The sequence below is a fragment of the Diadema antillarum genome, unplaced genomic scaffold, assembly GCF_040938485.1.
Source record: "Diadema antillarum isolate AM-2024a unplaced genomic scaffold, OU_Dant_1.0 seq00000413_RagTag, whole genome shotgun sequence".
Taxonomy (NCBI): domain Eukaryota; kingdom Metazoa; phylum Echinodermata; class Echinoidea; order Diadematoida; family Diadematidae; genus Diadema; species Diadema antillarum.
Window position 1 is genome coordinate 1,283,287 of NW_027271399.1, and position 24,649 is coordinate 1,307,935.

Genomic DNA, 24,649 nt, shown 5'->3' on the forward strand with positions numbered 1-24,649 from the left:
CAGATTAGTCTAACAAATTTATAATCATATTCTACACAATGTATACACCAAGTAAAATCCTCTGTTGGATATGATTACCTATTTTCTCACCGCATGTTTCTTTAGCTGCCCCTACTTTTCATGCTTCTCTTTGAAAATCAGCCCTAACTTTAGCTGAAAGGGCAATTTCTTCCCATAAGTGGAAAACAAATAAATAAAATAAAAGATGATAAAGAGGAAAACTGTCTTTCTTTGATTATGTATGCGAGCTTGTGAGTTGTCTCGAATTCATTGTTGGACATGTATCTTTGATTTAATCAGTTGATATTTTTCTATAAAATGTGCCTTATTAACGGTATGTTACATTGAAATTTCTGTCATGACCAGTCAGGTGGACAGTCCATAAAACAAAATAGCATGTAGTCTCATGGTCCACCTGCCATGGTTACTTCTGGACATGCGCCATCACATGAAATTGAAATGAAATGATCAAAAAGCAAGAAAAGAAGGGGCACCTAAAGAACTTAATGGTGAAAAAAGGGATGAATCATAACCAACAGAGGATTTCATTTGGTGTGTTGTGTTTTGTGTATAAATGTGTGAATCTAATCTTAGATGTTTGCACATAATAAGAAATAATACAGGTGAACATAAAACGAAGTTATCATTGTTATCATTATTATCATTATTTATTCGACATTTGCAATACAATACAAGTGATAACAGATAAACAAACAAAGCAAACAAATTACTTTAAGGATACATGTACAAGATGTCAGGTTTTCCCTGATGGTGAGCTTATGCAGGCATATGAGGTTGTTTAGTTTCTCGTGGCGATGTGCAGCAAGCTTTGCTGCGAAACGACAAGTTTGTAGAGACTTTCGATCGTAATTACGCGATATTTTCGTCTACAGAAAACCACATTCTTCTCCGACAGAAACTTTGATGAACTGAAAAAATAGTTTCAGATGAAATTTTCATATTTAAACAACTTCACCAATCATAATATCGGTGAAAACCGTGAGAAAGGAGTTGCGTTTAGCTTGTATGAATCCGTTGCCACTGTGCTATAAAACAACTGACAGGAATAATACATTTATTTATTTATTTTTTTTTTATTTTTTTTATTTTTGGTGGGGGGAGTGGGGTTGAAGTCTCTGAGTTCCTAATCTCTGGATTTTTATTTTTAAATCTTCTTCTGTCGAACCGAAAAAAAAAAATAGAGCTAAGTTAGTGCTATATGAAGACTTTAATGACTGAAATGTCATGTCTGATTATGGCGGATATACAGGGGTGCCCTGATAGGGGCGGGGGGGGGTGGAGTAGGGTAGGACCAGTAGGAGGCGGAATTTTCACACTTTCAGCATCTTCTTTAAAAAAAAAGAAGAAGCTATGACAGATTTTCATCAAACGTGGGAGATAGCATCCCTAGGGTAATAGAATCCAACTTTGTTCGAAGGGGCAACAAGTGGGGGGGGGGGGAGGGGGAAGGGGGAAGGGGAGAGGGGAGGCGGGAAGGGTTGGGGTGAGACGAAGGCCTAAATTTTAGGGGAATGTTTATGGAAATAAAAGCTTCATTTTAACTAGAAATGAACGAGATGATACGGTGATTTATTTGTAAGTATATTTTACGCATGTATAGACTTAAGTTAGCTATGGCAGATGAGGGGATGCCCAAGGAGGTGGGGGGGGGGGGGGGCAGGACGGAGGCGTAATTTTCACATTTTCAGCTTCTTTTTGAAAACTTAGGACGCATCCCTGGGGTTAATAGAATCCCACTTCAGCTTTTAAAAATAAGAAATCTTTTCTACAGAGGTGATTTCACATTTGTAGCTTCTTTTTTAAACCCGTACAGCAGATATTCGCAAACTTGGTAGGTAGGGTATTCAAATTCATGAAATTTTTCCGTCGAGATGTTTTCATTGCAATTGATTGACAAATTGCCCTATATCGGCGTAAAAGCACTGAATTGTTCAGTGTTTAGTAGTAGCAATGATAAAAAAAAAAAAAAATCAAGGGCGTACATACTCGAGAAGGATTCGAACCTACGACCTCCTGATCTCCTGGCCCAGAGATCAGGAGGTCGTAGGTTCGAATCCTGCTCGAGTATTTACTCCCTTGATTTTTTTTTTAATCATTGCTACTACTAAACACTGAACAATTCAGTGCTTTTACGTCGATGTAGGGCAAGTTGTCAATCAGTTGCAAAGGTAAGGTTTTTATCGGATGATAGGACCTCAATTTGTTTAAATGAGCACCGCCTACCCCTAAGGTGGGAGGAGGTGAACCCCCCATCTTAGACCCTTGAACGGGGCCAAGACGAGAGGGTGGGGTCGTTCAGGTAGAATTAAGAATTTTAGCTATAACCTACACATGACAGAATGAGACATTTTCTGAACAACCACCAGTGATACAGCATAATGATTTTATCACATTTTTAGAAGGTAGGCCTACATTGATGAAATATCAAGTATGCGTATAATGGATGGCGGGAGGAGTGTCGGCCCTCCTCATAGTCCCCACTTTATTGGGTGGGGAGGGAGGGGAAGGAGAAAATTGGGCTTGTTGCCCCTTTGAACAAAGTTGGATTCTATTACCCTATAGGGATGTTACCTCCAACGTTTGGTGAAAATCCGTCATGGATTTTTCAACACGATGCAGAAAATGTAGAAAATCCCTCCTACCCTTCACCCCCTCCCCCGATCAGGGCAGCACTGAATCCGCCATAATCGAACATGAAATTTCAGCCATTAACGTCTTCATAGCTCTATCTTTTGCATTTTTGAATTTTAATTTCTAATTATTGAAACTGCACTGGTCTTACCCTTGAGACACATGCAGTGAACAAAGGTGAACATTTCCAGCTGTTTATTTTCATAATTTCACATCACATCTGTATACATGTAGGGTCTACACTTAACAAAAAAGAAACAAAAAATAGAAACGAGCAATTAGCAAACTACAAAATATGATATAAGTGGTCATTACAAGAAAGTGTCTCAGCATATTATGTCTACATAAAAGACAATTCTCTATAACATGTGAAATACGAAAGAACCGCAAAAGTAAAGCTTGTAACTTCGTGTTCCGGGGGAAAAAGTATCGATGTAAATTCGTTTTACAATGGAGATAGGACACAAAGTACTAATGACGAAACTATAATTGAAAGCTAAAACAGCAAGGTGCAAAGAGCAGAAGAAGTAAAAGAAAAAAAAAGAAAAGAAAATATAGAAAAGGAAGGGAATAAGTGCTGATTGATAAAAGACAGCATGAAAATACACTGGTATACGAGCATGACCTATACAACGAGTTCAAAGTATGAGTGATAGCGCAGTAATTATATGGGAGCATAAACACATAAAAGCTGAAACCAGAGGTAAAGCAAACGTACACTTCAAATTGATCCACCATGCATTGAAAGAGAATAATGTAAAATAACAGGTTACATAATTCTAATCAGGCAAGTTATACTCATTAAGTAACATTGATTTGAGTTTTTGTTTGAAATAAAGAGAGAAGAACATTTGACTACATCTGCGGGAAGATCATTCCAGAATTTGAGTCCGGTGAAAGCAATTGTTTTTTGAGCAAAGATTGTGCGAATACGTGGAAGGTGAAACGAGTCTCTTTACCTTGTGGGGTATGCATGATCCGCATTGTTTTTCTCAAACAAATTGCTAAAATGTCGGGCAAGTGGTTGGCTGATAACTGATGCATAAATGTGACTAAGTTGTATAGAAACAAATCAGCAACCTCAAAGGAGTCTGCTTTCAGAGAAGAATCGTGTGAGATCGTGTGAGCAGAATAAAAACCAGATAAGTAATATATATGATATTTCCATGATAAATCATGGTCAATAATATATAGACCTAAAAATTTAGACGATTCAACTTGAATTAAACAATCATTACTCACTTTTATATCACCTGGCAAATGAGAATTACTGAATAACATCTAATTAGTTTTGTTTACATTGAGAGAAAACTTGGATTGTTGGGTTTCGATGTGAAAACAAGATATTGGAATCATCGGCAAAAAGAAGGAAGGACAAAATATAAGATTAATTTTTGAAATCATTCATGTAAAGAATAAACAAAAGCGGACCCAAAAGAGATCCTTGAAGGACCCCCAAGAAAGTGTTTTCAAACTAAAACTAAAACCGTTAATATTATACAAACTGTTTCCTATTGGTTAGATAGCTCCTGAACCAGTCCAAGGCCTTTCCACGTTTTCCGTAGTGCGAGAGTTTATATAACAAAATATCGTGATCGATAGTGTCAAATTTTAGGCCCTGGACAGGTCGAGGAATGTATCAACTGTATATGATAAATCGTCAATAGCGTGGACGACTTTGTCGATAAAAGCAAGCAGAGCGTGAGTAGTAGAGTGTGGTTGTTTTTTCTAAATCCAAATTGAGAGTCACAAAGAATATTGCATTCATCTAAAAACTTAATTACGCGAGAATATATCAAATGTTCAAGAATCTTGGAAATTGTGGTCAAGAATGAGAAAATGGACGATAATTGCTTAATCTTGTTTGTTACCTTGTTTATAAAGTGGAACCACTTAAGCAATTTTCATTTGACGAGGCACTGTACCAGTGAGAATGGACAAATTCAATATGATATGATAAAGGAGACAAAATTTCGGGTATAATATTTTTTTCCAGTAAAACATTCGTAATGCCATCATGTCAATTAAGCACTCTTTTCCTTTTTTTTTTTTTGCTTTTAATTTGTGAACTACGTCCTTCACCTCATATTCTTGGATGGGAGTAAAGAACACAGATTGGGGATTTGGATTAGCTAAGAAATAATGAAACTCTTTATCTGTTGCTGGCTGGATATCAATACGAGCAAAACTGGGGCCTATATCTTTTTCGGTTTGAAAGAAGAAGATAAAAAAGAATAAGTTTAGGGACTCTGATCGAGGCTCCATCCCCCCTTAGGAGGTGGGGTGGCTAATCTAACAAATTAAGATCATATCATCATAAAGATACTTTCTGCCAAATTTGCTGAAAATCCGGCGAGACGTTTATGTATTGCTACACTAAGTCCCGGCTTCACAAGGCCCTCCTTATCGAACATACCCGTGGGAACCCTAAATCACAAGAAATTATGTAGGTACGTACATGATATATATATATATATATATATATATATATATATATATATATAAACCAGGTAGGGCCCCTACACGAAATATAGAGAATATTCCATTTTCTTGTCAGCAAAAGTATAAAACATAATGTTGTTCCTGGTTGAATAACTTCAAAATAATGACCAGTCAGATATATAAGGATTTGAGACAGAAGCATAATTACGTTTGATCTGAAAAAAAAAAAACCACCCAACAACAAGTGTCATGATGCCAAATTTGTTACCTTGTTAATGTGGGCCTATCATGACAAATTGTTAGGGGGTGACATCCGCTGTAACTGACTATGATCGTGCATGTTCGTGCAGTGACCACCGTATACTATAGATCTACAATTAAAATACACATTTGATTATGTCTTTATGACATCGACTGTCCACTGTCAACGTCGCTGGTCATGAAAATCCAATGTAACTTGTTTCATGTAGGCACTACAAGAGCGATTCAATCAAAGATATGTGACTAGCAATTGAATCCGAGACAAGCGCTCATGCATAGTCAGTTTTTCCTCTTATGTTTGCATATCCCTATATAAGAAAAAATGCACCTAAACTTAAAAAAAAAATAGCTAACACAAAAAGCTATGATTGGTACTATTACTCCTGTTGTCCTGGCACAGTGGCAACGGATTCATACAAGCGAAACGCAACTCCTTTCTCACGGTTTTCACCGACATCATGATTGGTGCAGTTGTTGAAATATGAAAATTTCATCTGAAACTATTTTTTCAGTTCATCAAAGTTTCTGTCGGAGAAGAATGTGGTTTTCTGTAGATGAAAATATCGCGTAATATACGATCGAAAGTCTCAAACTTGTCGTTTCGCAGCAAAGCTTGCTGCACATCGCCACGAAAAACTAAAGAACCTCATATGCCTGCATAATAATTGTAGTACCGAGGTGTGTAGGCGTAGCTAGCTATGCCAAAGGTATAGTCTCCTTCTTCTAGACGCTGTACAATACCGAATCGCTACAACTGATTCATGTGTCGAGATAAAGTGGCCGTTGGGGGCGGTCTTCAATATCCCGTCGCTCGTTGCATATGGAAAATGGAAAAACGAATTTCGAACCGATATCCTGTTTTCCATTTCCTATTTTTTGAAATATCAAGAAAATAGGATTTTGAGTCATTTTTCGACATTTCATCATAATGAAACACGGAAAACAGGATTTCAGAGCAAATCCATTATCCTGTGTTCCATTTTCAGTTGAAAATAGGATATTGAGATTTTATTCATTTTCCCGTTGAAATAGCAGACGGGCGACGGGATTTCCACGCAATATTCGATTTTCCGTCACCAGTTGTCGACCGGTCACTGAATGGTACTTTAATACCCTGATTCCTCTGTTTTTAGCTTTTGGACCCCCGGTTAAAATCAGCTCATACACATTGGTGACGTCGCTCAAATCCGATGTTTCTTGTAGCGAACGGAGCTACGTGATCATGGAAATTGGGTGTTTTTTTAATCTCAAAAACAGTTTGGGGGTAAAGTTACATCGTCTAAAAGATATCCAGTTTTGTTAACTAGCTTCTTAGCTTTCCGTAGATATCAAACTTGTCATATTTCTAGATTCTCTGTAAATTTCTGCTTTAAGTTGAAATAGTCAAGAGCTATTCCTCAGCTAAACCAATGTTAGATTTCATGTAGAAGGTTCGACATGACATCTCTGTAGGAAATTCCCGTTGCAGAACTTGTTATCCTGTCATTTGTATTGGCTGCTGTGAATTTGACCGTGCGCCTTTTCGAGAGAGATGGAACCCAAAATAAGGAAGTCAAATCTACATCATGTTGCTTATTAGAGAATGAATTATTGTTAAGTCTCCTATTTTAAAAAATATTATAAAAAGTCTTTCTAAACTTTAGAAACGATAGCAAACAATAATATGTATGAACAATAAAAGGCTTAAATCAACCATTTTTTCTTTTCACTTATACACTCTTCTCAAGTAAAGAAATGTGTTTTCCAGAACATAGTGTTTACGGAGTGTTGTTGTAATGATAGGACCTGGTCTACCTGTCATCTTCAAATACTAATACTGTATAATCATGCATTCAATTTATACTTCAGAGCTCACCAAAGTGGTCCTTAAAAGAAGCATATTCTTCGTATACATTATAACACACAAGTGTAATTGCATTAACATGTCTGAATTCTCTGATACATGCTGCAATATATCCATACACATGCTATTATCATAATAGTAGTGGATATAAAGGGTAATACCCATGAATCCGAATTACTGCAATTTGAATACAATCAACAGGCATTTTTTTTTTCGGTAGGTTTCAGTACGGGATACTTACTGCATTAAGGCAGTGCCTCTTAATCTAAACTTCCTTCTCTGGAAGTAAAAAAAAAAAAACAGCTTTAGGACGCATCAGGTAAAACGTGACACTACAATCAACGGAAAACGATGTTCAACAGACTTACTGAAGCACGTTGGTGTCTTTTGATCGAAGCTTCCATCCCTGCAAGTCGTTGTTGAGATACCCACCAGGGTGTAGTTTGCATCACAGACAAAGACAAGAACATCCCCGTTCTCAAAGGTGTCTTGATCTGGGGTAACTCCCCCGTTGACTAGAGTCGGTGAGTCACAGTTATCTGTACAATAATCAACACAGTTTCCAGTACGAACGAAAGATTTGTGGATTTCTTGAATTCCGATGCTTGAATTATCGTATGTGAATAGCAGAACTGTTCGTATATGATGTGACCTTAAGAATAGTTACTTGAAATATTTTTTCCCCTCTGGTGTAATTCCTATTGTCTAGAGAGACCTAAAAAACCTATTGATTTGAAATGGAGACACTAGCGTTCATACTAATTGTATACATGTGAAGAATGAAATAGCTTAGAAGAGCAAGCAATTTACGTTCATAATATAGTATTTAGAAAATGTCACAAAACGTCGGGATGTGTTTTATTTTTCTTTTAAAAAAATAGAAATTTGGCAAAATGGTAGAAAAAACATGGAGGTCACAGTTACTTGGTACTTTTCAAGAGACAATTATAGTTCGTGCACAATTGATTCTGGGGGGCATTTCATGAAGCGTTTTGTCGGATATTTCGTCTGACAAACTGGTAAAAGCTACTGAAATCCTTGCATCTGATTGGCTGAGAGCAAATTTGTCCGACAAGCACAAAATGCTTCATGAAATGTCCCCCCCCCCGATCTATTATAGGCCTGCATAATGACACCTCTGTGACTAAGTTTTGACTTGAAAAGTTCTTTCCTCCTCTGACTTGTCTGACTTGAACATGGTTTTTTACATGTCATTGGCATAATTCTGTTATGTCAGTGTGTATGTGTACTTAGGTCCTATGTGTTATGTCGGGAGACTGGACGAAATCATCATACTCACCTGCGCAGCTGGGCACGGTTGAAGGGTTCCACGTACCACCAGACACACATCTAGTCGAAGTGACACCCACGAGGGAAGAAGTGTTGTCGCATCCAAAGGTGACTGAATCGAATACATCGTACTCCGCCTGGTCGGGAGATATCGTGCCCTTGTCGTCTAAGGTCGGTCTGGCACACTTATTGACTGGATGGAAAGAAATCGAACTAGAACCGGAATTTGTCAACACTGACAAATTAGGTGATCCGATCTCTTCGAAAATCAATGTTGAGTCCTGATCCAAATATTCATGACCATACAGGTTTCATCTGTGTTGACGGGACATTGGCCGTGTGATGTTTGGATTCTCATTTAGAAAAGGGAGTGAGACCTGCCATCTTTGGTACCGAATTCCGAATACACTAACGGAAATACAGAATGAAGTATATTTGACCTTTGACCTCACTTTGCACACCCAAGATGGCGTCTAAGCAAAAAGTGATGATTTTATGAAATGATTCTTGTAACATGGTCTTTGCGTGTGCAAAATATGGGAAAGATAGGACATGTATTCACCAAGATACAGGATGAAACATTTATGACCTTTGACCCTAATTTACATACCCAAGATGGTGTCCGATCAAGTAGTTGTTATTTTATGAAATAATGTACGTGACATGTACTAAACATGTGCAAAATATGGGATTGATAGCCATTGTTGTTCATCTATTGCACAGAAAGTAGTAGAAAGAAAGAAAAATAAAGAAAAAATTATGTTATTTTATAGAAATTTGAAGGAGAAGCATAAAAAAATCAGGAAAATATAAAGTAAGGAAAGGGAGATTAAGATTAACTAAAGAAAAAGAAGAAAAAAAGTGTTTAAAAAATTTTAAAAAAATATTGGCAGTGGTCAGCCTCGAACCAGGGACCTCAGGATTACGAGTCGGATGCGCTACGCAATGACCTATTTCATTCTCCATAGGCCCTGTGTATTAAGCAAAATGACGCTGCATCGAAGCCTCGTGCCATTTTCAACCAAGTTTTTCGACGTGATGCCGACATCGTATGAAAAAATGGAGGGCACACTTACGATAGCCCAAAGTCTCAGCTACAACATACTAAAATATGGGAGAAATTCACTGAAGCATAAGTGAGCTAGTGCTCGAAAAAGAGAGTCATGTCAATTTTCACTGCCAGAAAAACTGCTCTCCCATAGAGATAACACGTAAACTGGTCAAATTTGACAAGGATACTTTCAATCCATTTTTACGAGGTGATGCCGTCATCCAATCAAAATGTTGTAAGAATATTAATGAAAGATCATTTAATAAGCTACAACATACTGAAATCTGGGTATAAATTGCTTAAGGATAAGTGAGATACGCTCGAGTGAACTTGAAATTTGATGACGTCATTTTGAAAATTTACTTTTTTTACTTTATTAAGAAATTTGATATCTTTTACTCATTTTGCCAGCATCGCCAACCCATGAAATAACATGTCCAACTCATCAGCTTTTAGAATATGTCAAGACAATTGGGGGTTACCGTCCATCCTGACGAGTAAAATCGGATTTAAAATTGGCGTTTTTTTGGCATCGTTGCACTATATATCGCCATTGACGCGCGCGCGGAATTTCAACTTTGACGGGCCCGTATGACATCATATTGAGTCGGATTGACTTGAAACTTGGTAGAAATATTCCTTAACATCTTAGGCATCCGATAAGTGTAAAAAAACGGGAAATTTCTATTGCATATGAGCTGTGTGTGCGAATATGTGCGCACGCGTACGCGTCCGTCCAATTTTTTCAATTTTTCAAAAAATGCTTTAAATGGTCTGAAACGTGTGCAAAAAAATTTGAGCTCGATTTGAGCATACAAATATTTCAACGCGCGCGTACGCGCACGTTTTAAGAGAAAATATGAATTTTGAGAATATGAGTAGAATGCGCATAATTTGAAATATATGTGACGTAAATTTCATTGCAAAATTCTATTCCATTAATGAGATATGAATGAAAATGTGTTTTCATATAATGACGTCATAGTGACGTCACGGTCGACTGATCACTATGATTTTACTTGATCTGTCGTCTTTGGGACATGATACATATATGGTATAAGTTTGACATTGAAAGGCAATGCACTTTCTGAGCTAACCGCTGCACAAATTTTGCCCAGAAATAAAGAAGAATAAAAAGATGAAGAACAAAGAATCAGTACAGATACAGAAGGTGATCCGAGAGGATACTCGGATCACCTAAAAAGAAAGACTCATTGAAGCACGATACTTTATTAGGTGATCCGAGTATCCTCTCGGATCACCACCTGTATCTGTACGGATTCTTTCTTCTTTCTTTATTTCTCCCCAAAAGTTGTGCAGAGGTTAGCTCAGAAAGTGCTATGCCTATCAAGTTCAAACTTATACCATGTATGTATCGTGTCCCAAAGACGATAGATCTAGTCAAATCATAGTGATCAGTCGACCGTGACGTCACTATGACGTCATTATATGAAAACACATTCTCAATCATATCTCATTAATGGAATGGAATTTTTCAATGAAATTTACGTCACATATATTTCAAGTCAAGCTGGTTCTACTCATGTTCTCAAAATTCATCTATACCTTAAAACGTGCGCGTACGCGCGCGTTGAAATATTTGTATGCTCCAATCGAGCTCAACATTTTTTTACACACGTTTCAGACCATTTAGAGCATTTTTTGATAAATTGAAAAAATCGGACGGACGCGTATGCGCGCGCGCATATACGCAGGCACAGCTCATATGCAATAGAAATTTCCCGTTTTTCCACTGTGATCGGATGTCTGAAATGTCAAGGAATATTTCTACCAAGTTTCAAGTCAATCCGACTCAATATGACGTCATACGGGCCCGTCAAAGTTGAAATTCCGCGCGCGCGTCAATGGCGATAGACAGTGCAACTATGCCAAAAAATCGCCAATTTTAAATCCGATTTTACTCGTCAGGATGGACGGTGACCCCCTATTTCCTTTACATATTCTGAAAGCTGATGAGTTGTACATGTCATTTAATGGGTTGGCGATGCTGAAAAAATGATTAAAAGATCTCAAATTTCTTAATAAAGTAAAAAAGTAAATTTTCAAAATGACGTCATCAAATTTCAAGTTCATTCGAGCGTATCTCACTTATCCTTTGCCAATTTTCACCGAGATTTCAGTATGTTGTAGCTGTTTTAATGTTCTTTCAAAAGTGTTTTACAAAATTTTGATTTGATGAAGTTATCACCTCGTAAAAATGGATTAAAAGTTATCTTGTCAAATTTGACCAGTTTACGTGTTATCTCTATGGGCGTGCAGTTTTTCTGGAAATGAAAATTGACATGACTATCTTTATCGAGCATTAGCTCACTTATGCTTCGGTGAATTTCTCCCAGATTTTAATTTGTTGTAGTTAAGACTTTGGGCTATCGTAATGTGCCCTCCGTTTTTTTCATACGATGTCGGCATCACGTCAAAAACTTGGTTGAAATTAAAGCTTATCTTCGATGTATTGAAATATTTCTTTATTTCTGCAACTTTCTTCGCAATAACTCAAAAAAAACATACTCTATCACCACCATATTATGCACATGTTTAGTTCATGTCACGTACATTATTTCACAAAATAACCACTACTTGATTAGACACCATCTTGGGTATGTAAATTAGGGTCAAAGGTCATAAATGTTTCATCCGGTATCTTGGTGAATACATGTCCTATCTTTCCCATATTTTGCACACGCAAAGACCATGTTACAGGGATCATTTCACAAAATAAACACTTTTTGATCAGATGCCATCTTGTCTGTGCAAAGTGGGGTCAAAGGTCATATGTACTTTCTTTATCTTCGTTATGACGTGTTATCTCTATGGGAGGGAATTTTTCTAGATGTGAAAATTGACATGACTGTCTTTATCGAGCACTAGCTCACTTACCCTTCGGTGAATTTCTCCCAGATTTTAATATGTTGTAGCTGAGACTTTGCGCTATCGTTAAATGCCCTTCGTGTTTTCATACGACGTCGAAATCACATCAAAAAAACTTGATTGAAATTAAAGCTTATCTTTGATGTATTGAGATATTTCTTTCTGCAACTTTCTTTGCAATAAATCAAGAAAAACAGCCCCTATCACCCCCATACTTAGCACATGTTTAGTTCATGTCACGTACATTATTTCATAATATGACAACTACTTGATCGGACAACATCTTGGGTATGTAAATTAGGGTCAAAGGTTAAACATGTTTCATCTTGTATCTTGGCGAATACCTGTCCTATCTTTCCCATATTTTGCACACGTATAGACGATGTCGCAAGAATCATTTCACAAAATAACCACTTTTTCCTCAGATGCCATCTTGGGAGTGTAAAGGTGGGTCAAAGGTCATATATATTTGTTGCTGCATCTTCGTTATCTAGTGTATACAGAATTTGGTACCAAAGATGGCAGATATGACTCCCTTTTCTAAATGAGAATCCAAACATCACACGGCCAATGTCTCTAAACACAGATGGAACCTGTATGGTCATGCCTATTGCGATCAGGAGTCGAATCATTGATTAAAAAAAATCGGATCTCCTTAATTTGTCAGTAATGACAAATTACAATCTCTAGTTGACATTTCTGCTTCTATTGGACTCGCGTGTTAATCTAAAATGGAGAAGAAACATCAGAATGATGTAAAAACAACTAGAAAAGCACTCTGAGAGCGCAGACCTCTGCCAAGCATGCAGCTCATTTCCACCACTGATCTTGTTCTTCCATAAAGATATCAGTGATTTCCATCCATACGTACTTATATAAAATAGCATACATACTTATGATGCAGGCCGGCAGTGCATGACAAAAGTTATAGTGCACGCAAAATATAACGATTGCAAACGATAATCCACTATCGATGTGACTATCGGTTTTTGTTCCCTCACTTTAATCATCGAGTACTTGAATCCCGCATTTTTTCGACGCGATTGCGCCACAGCCGCGATATGCTTTGCTCGATATAATCGTTATTCTCGATTCTCGCTGGCTATGCCAGCAACTTATCTGTGTGGGACTAGACTTTCAGCGGTAGATTTAAACATGGAAGCTGAAAAAAACAGCAGGTTCGCTACTTTTTACAGAGACTGATCTATAGATAAGGACACAAAGAAAACGAAGGATGTCATCAAATACGCCCTACGAATTGTAGACTCCTACTGTTCTGAAAAAGGAATCAGTCCGACGGATATTAAGCAAGTCAACCCAAGATTTGGGCTGCTTTCACCGTACATTCTACGCGGAAGTGCCCCGTTGATGGGCAGCGTATGTACGGTATACGCTAAGCGCTCTTTGATCACGCTATAGCTATCTACGCTATGAACTTCTGCAACACACTCTCGGGGTAAATTACAGTTTACCGGCGGCCAATCACGGAGAGCGCAAATCGCTCTGAAAAGAGCGTAATTACGCTTGCCGATGGCAACCATCTGAAATATCAATCCGATCTGCGATACGGTCCGTGATTCGGCTGTCGACGATTGCATTCGTTTACGTGTGTTTTCTTTGATCTGTGCGGTGAGAAGTGTGGTATTCATACGTGGTTTTCGGGGGTGTCCCCCGAATAATGTAGTTCTAGATCTGCCAGCTGTGATGACGTCATCACGTTTAAAATAGTTCCGTCAAAATCGGCTCGATTTTCTTTATCGGCGATTTACTCGATTTATCTTGATTTAGAGCAGTTTTCCTCTGAAACCACTCAAGTTTCATAAAAATTGTGTGGTACGGTCAATTTTCATAAAAATTGTGTGGTCAACCAACTTTTTGACGGCAGATCCGTTCGGTCTTTTTTGGGGCCTCAGACGACGGGAAAGACGAATTTCAGCCCTTCGGGCTGAAATTCATCTCTAAGGGAGAGCCGCCGGAGGCGGGGCCGAAGGCCCCGCCTCCGGCGGCTCTTATACGCACCCAATATGCTAATTTTATGACGTAAAACTGGTAAACTGTAATTTCCCCCACTCTCGGCATTCACATTTTCAGCAACGGTGACTACAATGCCTGGCACGAGCCTTGTTTTTATATCCAGTAGATCCCTAATCCTACAATATATCATCTAGTCCTGGTCCTGGACCCAGTGCAGTAAGTAGGGCGTCACTCTAACGTACACATCCATACGAATAGATCTATTCGGTCTAACGTTAGTCACTTAACGTTAGTGTTAACTGAACGTTGGTCCTAACCTATCGTATTGTTACTTGCACTGTTAGATCTATAGATCTAGATATAAACCCTAGACTCGATAGTTGAATTTTGATTTTCAGGATTTTGTCTACACAGGTCACAGGTTGAAAGAAACTGATATTGTCTAGACACGTCATGCACGTGTAGAATCTAAAGTGGACTAGGCTTTCGTATGGTTCGCCTGGGTATGTATGCTATTTTATATAACACATAGTGCATGACAATATTGCACTATAACAAGTACCAAGCACCTCCAAATTCTGAATTTGCCCTCAGGCAGTTATATTCAATTCGGCCTGCGGCCTCATTGAATACAACTGACCGGGGCAAATTCAGAATTTGTCGGTGCTTATATTGTTATAGTGCATTCAGCCTCATGCACTGTATATATAATATAGCATTGTGTGCTGAAAGTCGCCAGATTTCCCAATATAGAAGCCTTTGTTACGTCATAAACCCTCAGCTGCACGGCGCCGCTCGCCCGAGCAGAAACTAGAGCAGGCACTTTATAGTGCGCGCATGCAAACCTCAAATACGCTCAGCCTGAACTCCCAAGTTCATCGACCCTACCTGGCAAAATATCAAAAATCCTTCATAAATTCCCCCCAAATTTTTGGATCACTGTAAAAAGTTAATCGTTTGTTAATTGTCATTCTCAACCTTTCCGGCAAGTTTCATCCCAATCCATTCACTAATTTTTGAGTTATTTCGCACGCGGACAAACAAACGAACGAACAAACGAACGAACGAACAAACCAACGGTAACGAAAACATAACCGCCTCCCTTGGCGGAGGTAAAAAATTATACCTAATGTATCATCACCGGTACCCACACAGAAAGCCTTATTATTTTTCATCGTTTTATTTTCATTTATTACTATTTGTTTTGTTTTGTTTTCACACCGACACTTGCATCAGCCACAGGTTGTTCTTCCACTTATCCAAAACAAATTTAATACACAACGATAAAACACCTGGCCAGTCAACAATGGAAACCGTTTCAACAGCATTTGAAGATTACAAGCTACAACTTCACAATCCCTATCGCTCCCTCACACTACCCCCCCCCCCAACACACACACACACACACACACACACACATACACACACACACACACACCAAACTCTAATGAGTCATTTCTGTTTGCATTTATCATGTGTAGGCCTGCAAATAATACAATTATATGAATTTATGGCAGAAGTAATTCTAATCGAATTCTGAATGTAGGCCTTTATATTTCAGGAGAAAGACATGTATTTCAAATTCATAAGCAGCTTGTTCCATTCTTTGAATCTCCATTATAAACCGAGAAGTCCTTTCCCAAAATTCGCGACTTATGTATTAAATCAAAATTTGCCGATATTACTTCGATTTCGGGAATCATGTAGTAAAAATATTAGGGCCTATGTCTCCAAAATTGCGTATCCTGTTCCCGAACAACCATTATGCATGTACCGAGGGTTATTATTTCACCTCTCATTAAAACGAGAGTAGAAATGCCTACAAAGCACATTAATCGAAATCATAAGTCTTATGATTTCAAATGATTCAAATAAACGTATACAAGTAGTTTATATCATGTTGAAATTGCGATTGTTTTAACAGAAAAAGCTTACACTACTCATACAGATATTTTTTGATTGAGTTAGCAAGCTACAGTGTAAAACCCTGAAAGACTTTTTTTTAGACAAGTTATAAATGCAATAATTTAGCAAGAAACATCAACTCAAATAATCATCCCCTTTCTCCTGAATACATTAATTAAAGATTATTTTTCATAGTTTCACGTAAACTTTCCGACAGCTGCCCGATAAGAAGGAAACAAGATACCCTAATCAAGTGAGTATTATTTACCATCTTAACTTGAGATGTTGGATATTAAACATTACCTTCACATGTAGGGGCAAAAGGAATGGCCCAAGATCCACTGCTGCAGTCATTGTAGGGAGGTCCGTACAGAGTTCCTCCAGTACACTGGTAGAAAATACGAGTACCGCTATCGTAGCAGTCTTGTGTTGGACTTGGATCGAAGTAGAATCCATTTTGTGCTGGTAAATATTCAAAGCAACATTCTGTATCGAGAGAATAATAATTATGAACGTATCCATTTAGCTGGAATAAGTAAAATACATTTGCGATCATTTCATTTTAAAAGGGTTTACCGCCACATATTCACTATTAGAATCTAGGCAAACACAACTCATTCAATTTCAATTCAATTCAATTCATGCCGTCAATCCCTCGTTTGAGGCGAGTCCCCAACTGGGGCATACCCAAAGTGGGGTGCGTATATTTGTCGTTTGGGAGTTGGGAGTCGAAGGACTTGTCCATTGCAAATAAACTTTCTGCTCAGGCGTGACAAACCTGGAGGCCAAGCCAGGGTTTGATGACTCCAGCAGCTGTCGTATTACGTAAGAGCATGATAAGGATATCTGCCTGTGGCAGACCATTCAAAGTGAACTCAATTTTCTCTATCCTTTCTAAAGTTTTCAATTTTATATTCTATTGAGAAATTCTATGGTCATCCATTTTACATTTCGAACGAAAAAAATTGACCCGTAAATAACGAAAATACAGGAATAAGAAGGAGAGCATTGCTAGTTTGCCGGTGCTGACAATGTGCTATTTGGCAGTGAGTTACAACGGGGAGGTGAGACTACCTCCCTGGTTACAATCAGCCTGCTGACTGGATCATTGAGAAAGCAGCTGTCGTATTACGTAAGAGCATGATAAGGATATCTGCCTGTGGCAGACCATTCAAAGTGAACTCAATTTTCTCTATCCTTTCTAAAGTTTTCAATTTTATATTCTATTGAGAAATTCTATGGTCATCCATTTTACATTTCGAACGAAAAAAATCGACCCGTAAATAACGAAAATACAGGAATAAGAAGGAGAGCATTGCCAGTTTGCCGGTGCTGACAATGTGCTATTTGGCAGTGAGTTACAACGGGGAGGTGAGACTACCTCCCTGGTTACAATCAGCCTGCTGACTGGATCATTGAGAAAGAGAGAGAGAGGGAGAGAGAGAGAGAGAGAGGGGGGGGGGGGGGGGGGAGAGCGAGGGGGAGAGAGGGAGGGAGAGGGGGGAGAGATGGGGGAGGGAGAAGGGGAGAGCAAAATGGAATGACAATAGTTCCGGTCACTACAGTACAGGCATGCTCTGTCTGCATACGCTGAATGTCTACACTCACACACACACACACGTACACACACACACGCACCATGGAGCTACATGGCCCATGCCAAAACCAAAACAATCTCCTTTCTCGCGGTGCCCCCCCCCCTCCTGTGGCGCTGTGGCGATGACTGATGCTTAGATTAGGCCAGGGTCAAGAAACAGGTGTTTTATATCTTTGACTTTAAGTCATTGATTGCCAAGATATGCACTGGCATTATTTACTGGGGTGTAGCCTCTTCAAACGAGAGATTTGCGTCATGCAAAGTTTATTTCATTTTCGACAAAACATATATTTCACTTCCTTTGAAAACATAGAAAAAGGTAAATAGAACTTAGTGAAATGAAAATACTGTACAACAATTGAGGACCTATAGTAATCATACATTGTATTGTAAAAAAGAAACAGAAGTGATCAAAGTGAAGTACATGATCAGTGTACCGTTGCTTAAAGTGCGAAAAATGGAGGGACCCACTAAAAGACAGAGCTTATAGTATGTGGGCCCCTCTGGAGAAGAACATCGATGGAAAGATGAATGGAATCATCGCAGATACAAAAATAAAGAAGTGGAAGAAGTCTGGAAGCCCACTGAAAATTAGATTAAAAGGGTTGGAACACTTTCATAGACGCGAACAAACATGAAACAGGACTAAACAAGACAACTACTGAAGAAAAGGTTGTACAGGACAAAACGGGATGGACAAGACTGACAAACTGAAGACAAAATAGCAGACAAGAACACACAACAGAAACAGAATCAGAAACACCGGAAACAGCGATCTTCGGTAGAAGCATGCCAAGAGAAACAGAAGTTAGTTGTGGGGGAAAAGGAACATTTTGACGACTGAAAAAAAGACAAGAAAATAGAGGGACATAGGAATAGGAGTAAACATACGGAAAGTCAACTTCTAGACGCTTTGCAAACATCCAGGAAAAAAAAATACCATTAATTCTTTGAAGAGGGGACAAAGTGAACAGGTCAGTATGTAAGAAAAAAAAAGGCCAAATGGCTAATTCAGTATTGAAGAGTCATACGATTGCAATAAAAAAGACTTCAGTCTCCTCTTGAAAGAATATAATTATGGATGGTGGGTTGTGGAGCCGGGAAATGTGCAAACGCCTGGAATTGTGCAAACGCAGGGGATTGTGCAAATGTCTCGCCGGGAAATGTGCAAACGCCGGGAAATATGCAAACGTCTTGTCGGGAAATGTGCAAGCGCCGGGAAATGTGAACATTAGTTCATCAACGGGAAATGTATTACTTTAGCGATATTGTGTATAGAGATAGTAGATAAACCCCATGTCAAAACTACCCATGAACGTCCAGTATTTATAATGTTTCTTAATGGATTCCTTTACAAATAAAAAAAAAAAAAAATTGGCAGGTAGCACGATTATGGCAATGGGATCTCAATTTGTTTATAGTAACCACCCCCCTCCCCCGAAAAGGGGGGAGGGGGACCTCAAAGTCCCAGAACTACGGTTTAATCAAAATTCTTCTTATATCCTATAACCAAATAAGAATGAGCTAGGTTGGCTCTATAAAGACAGTGATGACATAGTTCAAGTTTAATGGCAGATCCAGGGATGCAGGGCGCGGGACCATAGCGGGAGGAGGCTTCAAATTGAAGCCTCAGAGTCCTTAAACTAGTGTTATGAAGACATTAATGACTGGAATTGCATGTTTGATTATGACGGATTCATGGGTGCCCGGATCGCTTGGGAGGGGGGGGGGGGGGGGGTGATGGGGAGGGGAGGGATTGTCTACATTTTCAGTATCTTCTTGAAAAGTCTAGGACAGATTTTCACCAAACTTCATGTCACATAGCCTCATTACGGTGATATGATCTTTGTAAGTTGAAAGTAACCCCCAATTCCCCCCCCCCCGCCGAAGGGGGGGGGGGGGAGGGGGTTGAAGCCTCAGAGTCTATAAACTCTGGATTTTAATCTTCTTCTGTTGTCGAACAAAAAAAGATCGAGCTAAGTTAGTGCCTTGAAGACATTAATGACTGAAATTTCATGTTTGATAATGGCGGATCCAGGTGTGCCCTGATCGGGGGGGGGGGGGGGGTGGAGGGGAAGTGCTGGAGAGGAGGGGGATTTTCCACATTTACTGCATCTTCTTGATAAATCTCAAGAAGGATTTTCACCAAACTTGGCAGATAGCATCTTTACGGTGATACAATCTTAATTTGTGAAAATTACCCCCCCCCCCCTCCTCCGAAGATTGAGGCCGGGGCGGGGAGTTGGGGTGGGGGGAGGGGGAGAGTTGAAGTCTCCCATTCGCTAAACTCTAAATTTTTCTTTAGATCTGTCGAACCGAAAAAAAAGAAGATAGAGCTAAGTTAGTATCTGTGAAGACTTTCACGTCGAATTATACCGGATCCAGGGGTGCCCTGATAGGGGCGGGTGGGAGGAGAGGTGCGGGATGATGAAGAATTTATTTTCAGCATCTTCTTAAACAAATCTTTATGGCAGATTTTCACCAAACGTGGGAGGTAGCGTCCCTAGTGTAATAGAATCCCACCATGGGGCAACAAACCGCGGGGGGGGGGGGGGGGGGGGATGGGCGTGGTTGGGATGAGACGAAGGCTCAAACCTAAGGGATTGAGAGTGAGTATAATATGTCTCTCGCCATACGTGAGAGAGATATGAAGCTAGTACTGTGCTTTATTGGTACGTACAGTTAATGTATGATGTAGGTTCAAGTTTACTATGACAGATGAAGGGATGCCCACGTTTGGTGAAAATCTCAAAGATTTCTCAAGAGGGTGCAGAATATATGAAAATCCTCCTCCTCCCCCTCACTCACCCCCTTCCCCCCCCCCTCCCCGATAAGGACACCCCTCGATCCGCCACAATCAAACGTGAAATAAAATTTCAGGCATAAAGTCTTCATAGCACTAACTAGGCTCTATCTTTTAAGTTTGACAGAAGAAGACAAAAAATCCAGAGTTTTATAGGGACTCTGAGGCTTCAACCCACACCCCTCCGCTTCGGCGGTGTGTGTGTGTGTGTGTGTGTGTGTGTGTGTGTGTGTGTGTGTGTATTGGAGCAGGCCCATTTTAACAAATTAAGAGCATATCACCATAAAGATGTTATCTGCCAAGTTTGGTGAAAATCCGTCGTAGATTTTTAGATGTTGAAAATGTGAAAAATTACTCTCCTTGCCCTCACCCCCCCCCCTCGATCTGGGGACCCCTTGATCCGCCATAACCAAGCATGAAATTTCAATCATTAACGCTGTGTCTTAATAGCACTAACTTAGCTCTATCTTTTTCGGTTTGAAAGAAAAAGATTAAAGAAATTCCAGAGTTTAGGGACGCTGAAGCTTCACCCCCCCCCCCCCCTTCGGCGGGGGGGGGGGGGGGGGGCTCATTTGAACAAATTAAAATCATATGACCATAAACATGCTATCTGTCAAATTTGGTGAAAATCCCTCTTAGATATTTCAAGAAGATGCTAAAAATGAGAAATATCCCCCTGCCCCCTCACTCCCCCCCCCCCCCCCCCGATCTGGGCACCCCTTGATCCGCCATATTTCATTCATTAATGTCTTTATAGCACTATCTTTATCTCTATCTCTATCTTTGTCGGTTTGACAGAAGAAGATTTAAAAAATCAAGATTTTAGGGACGCTGAGGCTTTGACCCCCTTCCCCCCCCCCCTCCTTTGGCGATGGTGGGGGGGGGGTAGGGGCTCATTTTAACAAATCAATATCATATTACCTTCAATAATTTTGTATCTGTCAAATTGGGTGAAAATCCATCCTAGATTTTTCGAGAATATGCTGAAAATGAGGAAAATCCCCCTCCTCCCCCTCACCCCGCGATCAGGGCACCCCTTGGTCCGCCATAATCAAACATGAAATTTCAGTCATTAATGTCTTCAGAGCACTAACTTAGCTCTATCTTTTTCGGTTCGACAGAAGAAGAAGAAAACATCGAGCGTTTAGGGACTCTGAGGCTTCAACTCCTCCCCCCCCCCCCTTAGGAGTGGTGGTGGTGGGGGGGTCATTTTAACAAATTACGATCATATCACCATTAAGATGTTATCTGCCAAATCTAACGAGAATTCTTTGTGGGGTTTACAATAAAATGCTGATAATGTAAAAAAACAACAACAAAAAACAAGACAGATGGTCACTAAGACAGGTGCTAAAGATGATAATGGTTAATGCGCAACTCTGATTGAGAGTTTCTCTTCCATCTATACATGATATTTGTGAAATGAATGGTTTACACATTTCCCGGCAGTGTTTGCACATTTCCCGGCGTCACGTTTGCACATTTCCCGTAGATAACATTTAGAGATTTGCACATTTCCCGGCAAGACGTTTGCACATTTCCCGGCTCCACAAGGGATTTTTATGTGATGATTCAAAGAATTCCAATAATTTGGGCCTACATAGATAAGTGTGTTTTTTTTTTTTAGCAAAAATCGTTCTTAAAAGAGGTAAATGAAATTCATTGGAACGCCTTCTATAGTGGGATATTCATGAAATGCTTGATTTTTGAGGAACATAGAATAAGAAATAGACGGAGGCAAATTATTACAATACTTGTACATAAATTGCCCTAAATTAAACAAAAACAAATCTGTAATTTTTAAGAGCTTGTTAGAGACAAACAACATATTTGTATGAGAACGTACAGGGGAATAACAGATAACACGGAGAGCTTTCTTTTGTAAAAGGAACACTCTCTCTAATAGATTCAGATGTGTGTTACCCCAAACTAATACTCCATAATTAAGATGAGGCAATATTAACGACGAGTATAACATAAGCAATGATTTTTGTGGAATATGAAATTTCAATCTATTTATAATGCCTATATTACGTGAAATTATATTGCAAACATTATCAACATCTGATTTCAAGGAGAGTTTGTCATCCACAATGACACCCAAAAATTTAATATGTGAGACTCTTTGTAGATGAGAGTCATCTATTTTGTACTTAAACTATCAACAGTATTACTAAAAAACATATATTTCGTTTTTTGAGCATTGAATGATAGCCTATTGGCCCTGACCCAGTTTGTCACTTTTTTCAATTCAATGTTAAATTTATGAACGAGAAAATCAATATCATTATGGGCAAAAAATACATTAGTGTCATCTTCAAAATGAATAAAAGAGAGGTCGTCTGATACGCGACAAAAATAGATAATGAACAATAACGGCCCTAAAAGACTTCCCTGTGGGAGGCCACATTTAACTTCTCTGACAACTGAATCATTGTTTTTAATTGTAACAAATTGTTTTCTATCAAGTAGATAACTCTTGAACCACTCCAAGGCCTTCCCACGCATTCCATAATGCGATAACTTATAAAGTAAAATATCATGATTGATGGCAGGTGCCGAAGGCCTTGGAGAAGTCCGAGAAAATACTAACTAAATGAGAATGCTTATCAATTGCATGAACCACTCTATCAACAAAATGCAAAAGAGCATGCGTAGTATTATGTTTCTCACGAAAACCAAACTAAGAATTCGTAAAAACTTCATGTACCTTCAAAAAATTAATTATTCTCTTGTAAATAAGTTTTTTCGAAAACCTTAGATAACGAAGATAATAATGAAATTGGGCGATAATTGCTGACTTCAAACTTATCGCCTGTCTTAAATATTGGGATTACTTTAGCTAATTTCATTTTATCAGGAAACTCACCGTTAAAAATTGACAAATTAATGTATGAGCTAGTGGATCAGCAACCGAGGAAATAACACCCTTAAGTATAAAATTACCTATCTCATCATGACCAGAACTTCGTTTATTTTCATAAGAGGAAACTATATCAATAATTTCAAATCTGTTAGTTGGTATAACAAAATATGAAATCAGAGTTACGCTGACCTAAAGATTCAGTAAAACGAGTCTCTGTTGCAGGAATGTTTTGAGCATAATTTTCGCCTATTTTTGAAAAATAAGAATTTGAAATATTTGCAAAATGAAAGGGATCATTAATCAATTCATCATTCAATTTAATTTTATCAATGTCAGAGTTTTTACTCGGAACATTCATGGCCTGTTTTAGAACTTTCCAAGAATTTTTCTTATCAAACTTATATCTCAATAATTGCTTAGAATAATATCTTTTCTTTTCAGAACGTAAAATCATTGCCAAAGTATTTTGTATGATGTATATCTATTCTTCGATCGCTCAGTTTTTTTTTCCAATTTGTACTTATAATATAAACGATTTTTCCTATTAATTGAACGAAGAATTGATGTTGAAATCCAAGGTAACCTTGGTGTCTTTTTATACTCTGTTCTATTTCTTTGCTTTGGAATTACATCATCTAAATGATGATTAAAAATTTCCATAAAATTATGAAGAGATATATTAACATCATCGCTGCCAAATATTCCTGACCAGTCAGCATTCTCGAGAACCACATCAAAGCTAGCTAACTTTTCAGATAAAACTCTACGTCTAAACAAAAAAGATGAAGTAGGTTTAATATTAGCTGGTGTTTTAAGAGTAAAACAAGTCATTATTGGAAAATGATCAGTCATATCTGAAAGAATTATAAAAGAATCGGGGAGGGGTACAATATTACAAAACAAGTTGTCAATGAGGGTGGCAGAGCGATCTGTAAAACGTGTGGGTTTAGAAATAAGCGGAAGAAAGGACGAGGACAGAAGTGTGTGAAGAAAATCACTAGGAATGTCATCATGCTCAGACTTCAGTAAATCAATATTCAAATAGCCGAGTAAAAAGCAATCCTTATTTCGGAAAA

General features: G+C 38.6%; 1 protein-coding gene across 1 annotated transcript in view; it reads right to left on the reverse strand.

Moving 5' to 3' along the window:
• Positions 1 to 7,513: 7,513 nt before the first annotated feature.
• Positions 7,514 to 24,649, reverse strand: part of LOC139732312 (C4b-binding protein beta chain-like) — a 28,048-nt gene continuing 10,912 nt past the window's right edge. The window contains exons 3-4 of the mRNA XM_071643182.1: positions 8,499 to 8,681; positions 7,514 to 7,737 (exon numbers count right to left, since the gene is read on the reverse strand). Of these exons, the coding sequence (XP_071499283.1) occupies positions 7,514 to 7,737; positions 8,499 to 8,681 (407 nt within the window). The remainder of the gene's footprint in view (positions 7,738 to 8,498; positions 8,682 to 24,649) is intronic.